The 10280-nt window shown below is 54.9% G+C and overlaps 1 protein-coding gene across 3 annotated transcripts; it reads right to left on the bottom strand.

Moving 5' to 3' along the window:
- Positions 1 to 347: 347 nt before the first annotated feature.
- Positions 348 to 8763, bottom strand: TXN2 (thioredoxin 2). Of its 3 annotated transcripts, none has more exons than XM_068402066.1 (4): positions 8703 to 8763; positions 7839 to 8074; positions 6079 to 6202; positions 348 to 1099 (listed from the first exon to the last, which is right to left on the bottom strand). In XM_068402066.1, the coding sequence occupies exons 2-4, from the start codon at positions 8072 to 8074 to the stop codon at positions 983 to 985; spliced, it is 477 nt and encodes a 158-aa protein (XP_068258167.1). In that variant the 5' UTR covers positions 8703 to 8763; the 3' UTR covers positions 348 to 982. The 3 variants fall into 3 exon arrangements, with proteins under 3 accessions (XP_068258167.1, XP_068258166.1, XP_068258165.1); XM_068402065.1 differs by lacking the exon at positions 8703 to 8763 and adding an exon at positions 8479 to 8588; XM_068402064.1 differs by lacking the exon at positions 8703 to 8763 and adding an exon at positions 8336 to 8391.
- Positions 8764 to 10280: the final 1517 nt, after the last annotated feature.

The raw sequence follows: 10280 nt of genomic DNA, 5'->3' as shown, positions 1-10280 counted from the left end.
GCAAGGGAGAGGGAGGCTCTCAGGCTCCTCGGGCAGGAAAGGAGCGAGAAAAGCGTGGGGGCAGCGAGCACAGCTCAGGTTCCTTGTGCGCAATGAGCTGCTGTTCCTCTGTGCACAGGAGGCGAGTCCTTCTTCTGGCATCCCAGATCCAGCAGCACCCAAAGGGGGTCCTAGAAGCAGCACTGAAAGCCTCGTGCAAGTAATCCACTTGATTGTTTTTCGGCACGTTACCTTTTAGTAGGGATCAAGTCGTAACTTTTACTCTCCCAACCCACTGTTAGAAGCCAACCACTGTGCTGCTGATACTCCCTCTCACTTCTCTGGACAGACAAGGGACTTCCCTGTGATTTCTGAGAATCAAGTTTTATTCTCCGGGTAGACAGCAGTGACCGACAAAGTTCTCTTTATTACAGACCTACAAAAGCAGATCCATAAAATACTTCTATTTTCTCTTATAAAATTATGATGGGAGCCCATGGACTTGTGGAGGAGTTGTATCTGTCCCAGCGACACGAGGACAGAGAGACAAAGAGACAGGTTTCACAGACAAGGCAGAGGCATTCTCAGCTTTAAACAAACCCACCCAGGGCAGGTATGTACTCACATCTTGCAGGGAGCAGCTGCCCTCTGCTCTGGGCTATCAGATGCTAGGCAAAGAGAAAAACATTCCTCCTCCTAATTCAGCAGCAGCAGCTCTGCGCGTCAGAGCTTTGCTGATAAACACAGGCTCCTAATGCCAGCTGCATTCCCCATTTTGAGAATAAGCAGCCCCGCTCCTCAGCGCCCTTTACAACTACTGCTGCTCGAGAGAAGGGGGAGCAGGAGGGAAGGGTTACAACACTGTCCATCTCCTAAAAACCCCAAACCAAAAGAAAACGCCAGGTTGTACAAGGTAGGCAGGTCACGTGCCCCCCAGCTCTCCCAGGCTAGGAATGCACAAAGTGGACGTGTCCAGAGGCAGAGGTACAGCCACCCTTTTACTTCAGGCTCCGATGAGCTTCTTGAGGAATGCCTCCAGCTGATCCTCATCCTTTATCCCAACAAACTTATCCACAACGTCTCCATTCTTCATAGCCAGCACGGTTGGCACTGCTGACACCTGGGGGCAAGAGAAACAGGGAGACACAGGTGAGCAGAGGCTGCGGGGAGCCCAGCTGCACCCGGGCCCCAAATGGAGCTCTACAGAAGAAGTGGCTACAAGGGAACTGAGCATACACTGCTCAAGGGTAACATGTCTGCTCACAAAACACAGGCCAGCCAAGCTCCATGTTCTTCCTCTCCCTGTGGCCTCATCTGTGCACTGACTTACATTGCACTGCTTAGGTCAAGGCTGAGCAGCTTTCTGTGTTTAAATAAGACCCAAAATTTTAAAGACAAACCCAAAGCCAATATAAAAACAAACAGGTAAAGCTTTTTGCCCCTCTCCAGTACAAATTCCTCTTCTCCTTCCCTTTTGTCCTATCATAAACAAACAAACCCAGCCTTTTACCAGGACACCTCTCAGACATGACGACCTTTGGACATTTTATGGCCAGGGTGGTATCAGACTGGACCCGAATTCTTCCCCAGATAGGACTGGAGCTGGAGTAGGGTCCCCCCATCACTGCACAGGCAGATTTCCAGCTCCATCCTACCGTGGTAATGACAACCCCCTCCATCCCATCTTTCCTTTTCTACTCCTGTTTTCAGTGGTTGAACTGGTCACACACCAGTAGCTGTCCCCTGCAGATCCCTGATGATTAGGTAAGAAGTGAAGAAGTCCCTGCGACCAGAGCCAGCAGGCAACTGCGCTGCTCCGGGCGCTGCTTTTTTAGCCCAGTACGAAGCTTTCTGGGAATTATCCAAGAGAACAGTGGTGGAAATGACAACGCTCCCCAGGGACTTGCTGGCTGACCGGCAACAGAAGAGACCCCAGGGACACGATCGAGAGAAGGAGCAACCAGAGCTCAGAGAGCTGTGGCAGCAGAGAGATCTGGTCGTGTTTCTGACCCCACAGCTTTGGTGCCCTTATCTCTGCAAAGCCTCCCCTCACCACCAAAACACGTCCTGTCCTTATCTCGCCTGCTGCGTCCCTGCCAGCCTTCGGGGCCTTCCCTCATGCGCTGCCAGCCCCGCTGCCAGCAAGGATCTGCAAATCCTTCCTCGGGAAACCCGCCAGAGGGCTGGCTTTTCTCCCATCGAGAGCCTGAGATGAAAGGGACATTCTGTGCTTCTCTTCCCACCCGGTCCCGGCTGGCCAGTGCTGTGTGCGTCCTTGCAGTCTGTCTGTCCTCCAGGGCCTGTGCAGCCTCATCTGAAGGGATGGGAGCGCTGCGACTGCCGCAGCCCACGATCTTCAGCTCCTCCTAGTGACTGGAGAGAGCAGATCCAGAGGGCTTGGGCCCCAGCGCTGGCGATGGTGCTGCCAACATGCTCCCTTGTGATTTTAGGGGTGAGAGAGGACCGTACCAGCACAGCACTCAACTGGTCTCTCCCTCCCTAAGAAGGGGAAAGCTCCACTGAGCCTCCCTCTGGTTTGCAAAGTGGGTTAATAATGAGCAGAGTTGCCCCAGCTCCATCCAAAAAACCAGCATGCCCAACCAGCAACAGCGTGAGGCCATTACGGCCTGGGTGAGGAAAGGGCGACTCTGCGAAGCACTACAGAGAAGCAGCTAACACCAAGTTACAGGGCTCTGCATGCTGACCAGCGTACCCATGAGCTTCATGCAGCCTCGATCCCTCCGTCTTTTCCCATTTTCATGCTGGTGAGCAAACCCCGAGAACGGGTGGCAGGTCTGGGGCTGGCGCTGCAGAGCTGGGTGAGAACCAGGGGCACCGAGCGACTTGCCTCTGCCCAGAAAAACATGATACTTTTGACAGCTTCCTTCCTGCTAGCTGCAGCAAGGGCAGCCTGCTAACAGAGCATGTACTTTGTTTTGCTGCTTGAGAAGCAAATGTCATGGGAATTTCTAGAGCGCAAAGTTGGGGCCTTTTTTTTCTTTTTTTTTTTTTTTTTTTCCTCCTTTTTATTTTTGGGTCCCATCTGCACTGAACCTAAACAAACCCTCCTCCTCCCTGAAGAGGATTTCTAGAGAAAAAGTCAGGCTGTTTTTGATCAGCGCTGACCACACAGATAAATAAACAAACACAGCCATCCAGGCTATTCCTGGCAGCGCCCATACCGAGGGAGTTCTCTCCCATCTGAAACTGGGGCTTTTATACAAACTCGGATGCCGCACGACAGAGCAGGGGGAAGGATTTCACCCAGGCTTCAGAATGAGGCGTAACACAGGACCGAGCTCTGCTGATGAATGACCATCCCTGTATCCAGCAGCTCTCCTGAGCTGCCCACTCGCAGCAGCCGAAGAAGGGGCTGCCCTTTCCCAGTGGCCACACGCGTGGGCAATGGGACGAGGCAAAAGGTGAATCTAAAGAATTTTAAGAGATGGCAGATTAAACAAAAATATTCCTTCTCCCTTTCTGCTCTTGGGGCAATAGGTCAGGAGTGGGCTGGAGCAGCAGAGAAAGGCCACAACCAGAGATGAAAGATGTTAGATAAAAGGAGGAATCCCCAGAGAAAGAACTTTTGTGCTGGGCATAACCAGACGGGGAAGGGCGCCGGGGATGTTTCAAGTCGCAGGAAACGCATCCCTGCTTCGTGCTAAGCCGGGGCGGCTGGGAGCCAAGGCAGATGGCAGCGCATGTGAAGGAATGCGGCGGCATTCCTCCGCTCGTGCAGGGGGTCTCTCCCCCTCGCCCTGCCTCCCCCTGCGCCAAGGAGGCTGCTGAAGAGGACGTTGTGCAATCGGGTGGCAAGCAGGGGGCTGCGTGCGTGGGCAGGGGAATAAACATGGATGGAAGGAGACTTCCTGGCAGCTAGTGGAGGAGTCATGGGGGTGGCATGGACCCTGAAACAAGAACTTTCTCAGCCTGCAGACATCTGATCTCCAGTGGAATGGCTTTAAAAAAAAGAATAAATCTTTCCTGATCCCTCCCAAATACCACCTTTGGTTTTCCTTATCTCTCCCAAACACTGTCTTAGGTCCCCCTTTGATGTCAACTTGGTGTCTTCCCAGCAGCCTTGATGCTCACACCTCCTTAAGCAGCAACTTCCCAGAAGACGAAGCAAAACTCTGCACGTGCTCAGCACATGAACCAAACTTCTGCCTTGCAAAGGATGCCCCAAACTATGAAGATCAAAGCAAAGATTTCTCCTTTATCCCTACCCGTTTGCAACTATCCTACTCACAAACACTGCCTAGGGATGGGGTTTTAGCCATGGGGACAATGGTCAAGACCAGATACACTCATGACTCGGAGAGCAGAGGACGCAGTGACGATCCCCAGGCCCTCCTGCAAAACAAAAACTTCATCGTGTTTGTATATGAGGCTCCAGAATGAACTGCGGGAAGCTGGCCCTTGCCTGCAGCCTCACTCCTGCCTGCACCTATGCCACCAGGGCTGCAAGACAGGCAGACCCTGCAAATGCGTGTACACCGCAGCTGCTCACTCACCATCCGGTGGGAGAGCACACACGGCACGTCATCAAACCTGCACAACTCGGGAACTTTCAGCCTCTTTTTAAAGACCTTTCTTCACATGTACACACTCTGTTTGCCGTTTTCCACTCATCTGAGATTATCCTCTTGTAATCCCAGCTACTTAGATCTACTGGAAGGCTTGGAATGATACAAGGGTTAAGCTAATAATCTCTATTCTCTCCTCCTTAGGGTGGTTGCTACCAGAGCCTTGCCTACATCTATTAGGATTTACACACTGACGACCACTGAAACAACATTACCCTCCTCAACTTCTCACCAGCACCCTCGAGCTATGCAGCCTTCAGGCTTCCAACGCACAGCACTGCTCAGGAGCCAGTAGCCATCTTCCTTGGCCTGGGGTGTATCTGCCAGCACGCCACCAGCAAGGAGAGCACCAGAGGCTCTCATGCTCAGCTTGGGGAAGCTGCAAGTCACCTTTGTGAGCGCCAGCTGGCTGGACACACCACCACAGCACAGGCAGAAAGATCTCCTTAGGAAAGAGTGGGAGGGAACAAGCTGTTGCCACTTCCTTCTCCTTCCGGCTCGGCAGGGTGTGGGAACAGCACAGAGCATCTCCTCCAGGCTTAACAAAATGACAGCTCACTCAGGAGATGGTTCACACTTTGCTGGGTAACTTGAGGAGCTTCCTGTGCTAGCCTCCGCCCTGGGAGCAGGGCTCCATCTCCAGAGGGGGAGCAGCTCTATGTGGGTGATACATGAGTGAAAATTAAGCACTTTCTTCCCTGTGAAACACAGCAGCAAGATGTCCTGACTCCGCAGACCACGTTGTTGTTTATGAGGAGAGACAACAGGGCTGAGCACAGTCATCAAGAGGCATTTTTGCATTTCTTAAAGTACCTAATCACTGACACAGGGAAAAGATAAATAAATCACATAAACCAAGGCCGTGGCCTTCTCCAGTCACTCTGCTTCTTCCTGGGAGCAAGGCAGCACAGGGAACATATAAACAGGCATGTGAAATACTAGTGTAAGCACCAAGGTCCGCGCTTGTCAAGAGTGCGACGCGTGCTCCTGTTGCCTATGTGTGTTCTCCCACCTGGCTTCCACCTGTCCAGACAAAACCCATGGTGCCTCCTTGTGCTGCAGCTTAAGGACAGGACATTGTCACCCAGGAAGAAATCCTGAACAAGGAAGCGAAAGAGGACAGGCTGACTGCACGAAGAACTGCGTTCAAGAGCAGAACAGACTGGGGCGTGTTACTTCACATTCCTGCCCTGCATCTCAGTGGCCCATGCACACAGTAAAACGCTGCGTATGCTGCAAGCACCTCGAGGCCAGGCAAGCATTTACGTTGACAGATGCCTGCAAGGCTTAGAGGACACCTTTCTGCAGAATTAGAGATGGGGATGCTGAGCACAAGCAGTGGAGCTGGAGGAGAGCCAAGAAGCAAAATCCACCTACTAACAAGCGACCGAGGGATCAGGAACTTGTAAGCACTGGGCCTCCAACACCACCGCCATGCGGACACACCTCTCCCCAGGGAGGGACCTTCTTTGCACCACGAGCACAAGAAAGTCTGCGCTCTTCCGGCTCCTACCTCGTACTCAATAGCAAGGTCTGTGTGATCGTCAATGTCCACTTTGGCCATCAGCACCTTCCCCTCCTGCTTGGCCACCATCTTCTCTAGCCTGGGGCCTAGGATCTTGCAGGGGCCACACCACCTGGTGGAGAAAGAGGAGAGGGGGCATCAGAGGTGACAAGCACAGAAGAGGCCATGGAAGGCTTGCTGGTACACCAGGGCCTTTACCACCATCACTGCTCCATTCAAGAGCCAGCCTAGAAACACCATTCCTGAACCATGGCTTAGAAAAATGTTTCTCTCACAAAGGCACTGTCAAAAGGTTTTTTTCTGTGTGTTGGGGAGAAGGTGCTGAGTGGAAGAAGAGGTCCCCATTCAGTATTCACAGTGCTTTTTGTGTCATTTTGATCCCACTGCATTCTGCTCTGACAACCTTGGTGGTCCTTCTGCCCCCTCTTCTTGGCCATTCATCCCTACCCTGCCTTGCGTCCTTGCTGGTGGGTACGCGCAGAGCTGTGACCCCGCTGACCACAAAGCTGCCCTAGAGCGAGTGTCGCTGCCGGGTGCGGGGGTCACAGCCCACACTCACATTGCTTTATGCCAATCATCAGACCACAGGCTTCCCCTCTGCACTCACTGCAGGGCTGACAGAAATTCCCCTTTAGCTGCAAAACTCGCTGAGGCATTGCAGCTGTTCAAAGAGAGACCACCTATTCCAACCCCAGGTGCAGCACAGCAGAGCTCGCAAGTCCCTGTACACAGAAAACGCTCCCTGCATCCTCTAACTGCACCAGTTAGGATGCTGTGAACTTACTCAGTTCAAGGAAAACAGGAGTTAAAGCTCTATGTAACCTTTTCTTTTAAAATTGAAGCTCTGGTAAACTTTGTTCCTCCTCAGCCTCCCTCCATATCAGGTTTCAGGCTTTCAATTATTTGTCCTCTTCTCCCTGGATGATGCCAATTAACATTCATTTGGGTTTGTCAGTTTGGTCTATTTTGAGCAGAAGTTTTCAGGCTGTTTCATACCCTGTTTGCCCAGAATCAGCCACAACAGGCTCACATGACGGCACCGCAGGACTATGAAAATACTTGAGAAAACAAAGATAATCAGTGTCGTTAATCCAGCAGATAACATCCAGGAATATTTTTACTGGCAAGAGGATGACAACATTTTTATCGATGACAAATGCTGCTGTTGGTATCACATGGCTGTTATTAATACATAAAGGCATTCACTGTTAATAGGCCTGCCTCAAGAGCATGCAGCATAAGAAAACTGCAAAGACACAACATGGCAGTGTAGGGGCATACCAAGCACAGTGTTCTTCCATGGCTGTTAGTATCATTTAGTGTTTTTAGGAGGACATTTAATCCATGAAGCTAAAAAAGGGAGAGATCAGAGCTTTTTCTTGAGGTGTCTTTTGCAGGATGATGCAATACCGGGGCCAGGGTGACACCTGAATACTTGGGAGGTGCAGCTACGCCGCCCCAGGGAATGCCTTCCTGGCACTTTTGTTTTACGCTCCTGCAGGGTGTAGCTACACCCACAGCAGTGCAACCTGACGGGTGAAACCTCTGTGGATTGTGCCCGTAAGGGCAGAAGCACTTTGTAACACCAGACGCCTGGCAGGGCGGTTGGCAGCTCCGCAGCTCGGGAAGCCCTCAAGTATACTCATGGCCCCGGGGTTCCTGGAGTGGCACTGTGTCGGGTAAGCAGCAGGGACACACCTGCATGTGTGACAGTAGTGAGGGGCACAAGAGCTGCAGGGGGGACTTACTGCGCGTGGAAGTCCACCACAACTGGTTTGGGGTTGTTCACCACCCGGTCCTGGAAGTCGCTGCCGTCCTGCACGTTGAAGGTGCTCCTGCAGCCTGACGAGGTGCTAAAGGCCCTGCCGTGAGGTGCCGGGCGGGCACGTGCTGCCAGGGGGCCAGGAAGCATCGGCTGCCCCTGCGGGAGCAGCGTCCTGGGGGTGAGGGACAGCAGCTGCCGGAGCACCAGCCTCTGGGCCATCTGTGGGGAGAGGAGGAGGGATGTGGAGTGGGTGCACCCCACAGCCAGGTGCACCCACAGCCAGGTGCACCCACAGCCAGTCCCACTGCAGAAGTGCCCTGCTCAGAGTCCCCTCGGCAGGGCACACCCCCCAGCCAGGAGGTGCCCTAGAAACACATGGGGCACCGCACTGGAGCCCCTGCACCCAGCCCTTGCCACCCCACTGCAGCTCCGCAGCCATGGGGTCCCACCCGCCACGGGCCCCCCAGTTACAGACCGCACCTTCCTCCCCGTCCATGGGGCAGGGCCCCCTGCCCCAGGCACAGGGTCCTCGTATCCCCCAGCCCCACAGAGGAGAGCCATACCCCCCGGCCGGTTCCTTCCCACCCCCAGGGCAGGGCACCCAGCCGCGGGATCCCCAGTACCACGGGACGCGGCTCCTGCAGCCAGAGGGTCCCAGCAGCTCCCATCAGTGGGACAGGGCCCCCCGGCCACGGGGTTCCCCCCTCAGCCCCCAAACCGGTGCGGAAGGGCACCCCCCAACCCCCGGGAGCCGCACTGCTCCTCCAGCCCCGTATGGCAGGACCCGCCCCAGCGGGGACATCCCAAACCGCCGGGGGTGCCCCCAGCCGCAGCCCCCACCCCGCACCTTGCCGGGCCCGGAGGTGACCCACGCCTAACAACACTTCCGCCTAGCGCCCCGCCCACCCGCGCGCTGATTGGCCGTCGCAGCAGGAAGGCTGCGAACAACGGAACTTCTGCCCTCCCAACCGATTGGCCGCCGCCCCAAGCGCCGATCTCTGACTGGCCGCCGTGGCCGTCCTTCAAGCCCCTCTTCCCACCGCCCCTGTACGGGCTGTGGGCCGTGTCACATGGGGCGAGCCCTGGGTGCTAATTGGCGGCGGCGCCCTCCAATGGACGCTCGGAGCGCCACCCGGGGCGTAGCGCACTGTCCGCACGTGGCGCGGCCCCGGCGGCGGCCCCGTCCCGTCCCGCCGCGCCCTTGGCTCGTGGCTGAGCGGAGGCCGCGCTGCCCCGGCTGCTTCTTTAGGCTTTTCTGGAAGGACCCAGCCCAGCAGCCCCCATGACCTGCAGCCAGCCGTTACTTTCCTGCCGCACCACGCACGGGTGGGCAAGGAAGGCACGGGGACCTGGCACTGGGACCAACCTCCAACCCCGCTCCCACGGGTGACTGCAAACCAGCGTGGGGTATCGCCCCCCGCGGCCTCCGTAACTGCAATGCCCCATCAAAGCTGATGTGGAGCCAGCACTCCCTCCTCCCGCCAGCTCCAGCAGCACTGGGACCAGCAGGAACGAGGCCGGAAGGGTGACGCTCGCTCAGCCACGCTTGAAGGGCTGGGGCCTGGGTTCCTGCTCCCCGGGATCCACGGGAAGCAAGCGGAGGCAAAACCACCGGGGTTTAAGTTGCCAGATCCAACCCTGGGAGATGCACGCAGAGCATGCTGGAGGAGTCGGTGGGTGAGAACCCAGGAGAATCACACTTTAAGGCGACACGCGTACTGTGAACGTACAGCCCGCAGCTGTCTCATGGGAATCTGGGCATGGAAGAGGAAACATCTGGAGAAGGTGCCTGCGTGTATCTACAACAGGGCTGCACTCGATGCCGGTGCATGCAGGGAATGAACGAACAGGCTCTTAGTGACAGCCAGTCAACCCGATTCACTCACAGACCCTTCTCTTGCCCTGGACAATCCCCAAATAAAAATCACAGAATCATATAAGCGAGTCCAGAGAAGGGCCATGAAGATGACCAGAGGGCTGGAGCACTTCTCCTATGAAGAGAGGCTGAGAGAGTTGGGGCTGTTCAGCCTAGAGAAGAGAAGGCTCCAGGGAGACCTTATAGCAGCCTTCCAGTACCTGAAAGGGCCCTACAGGAAAGCGGGAGAGGGGCTTTTTACAAGGACATGTAGTGATAGGACGAGGGGGAACGGTTTTAAACTGGAAGAGGGTAGATTTAGATTGGATATTAGGAAGAAATTCTTTACTGTGAGGTTGAGTGAGAAATTCTTTACAGGTTGCCCAAAGAAGTTGTGGCTGCCTCTTCCCTGGCAGTGTTTAAGGCCAGACTGGATGAGGCTTTGAGCAACCTGGTCTAGTGGAAGGTGTCCCTGCCCATGGCAGGGGGGTTGGAACTAGATGATCTTTAAGGTCCCTTCTAACGCAAACTATTCCATGATTCTATGAGGTAAAAGCCTGTTCCCCCTGG

The sequence above is a fragment of the Nyctibius grandis genome, chromosome 5, assembly GCF_013368605.1.
Source record: "Nyctibius grandis isolate bNycGra1 chromosome 5, bNycGra1.pri, whole genome shotgun sequence".
Taxonomy (NCBI): Eukaryota; Metazoa; Chordata; class Aves; order Nyctibiiformes; family Nyctibiidae; genus Nyctibius; species Nyctibius grandis.
The sequence above is the reverse complement of the archived record's forward strand: the minus strand, read 5'-3'. Positions and strand labels throughout refer to the sequence as shown.

What these genes read in the sequence shown, in the direction of transcription:
- TXN2 (XM_068402065.1), bottom strand. Translation starts at nt 8,523, where the DNA reads ATGGGAGCTGCTGGGACCCTCTGGCTGCAGGAGCCGCGTCCCGTG. An exon ending in TGCAGGAGCCGCGTCCCGTG is followed by an intron (nt 8,075 to 8,478) that starts GTACTGGGGATC and finishes CTCTCCCCACAG; the next exon opens with ATGGCCCAGAGGCTGGTGCT. An exon ending in GTGGTGGACTTCCACGCGCA is followed by an intron (nt 6,203 to 7,838) that starts GTAAGTCCCCCC and finishes TTTCTCCACCAG; the next exon opens with GTGGTGTGGCCCCTGCAAGA.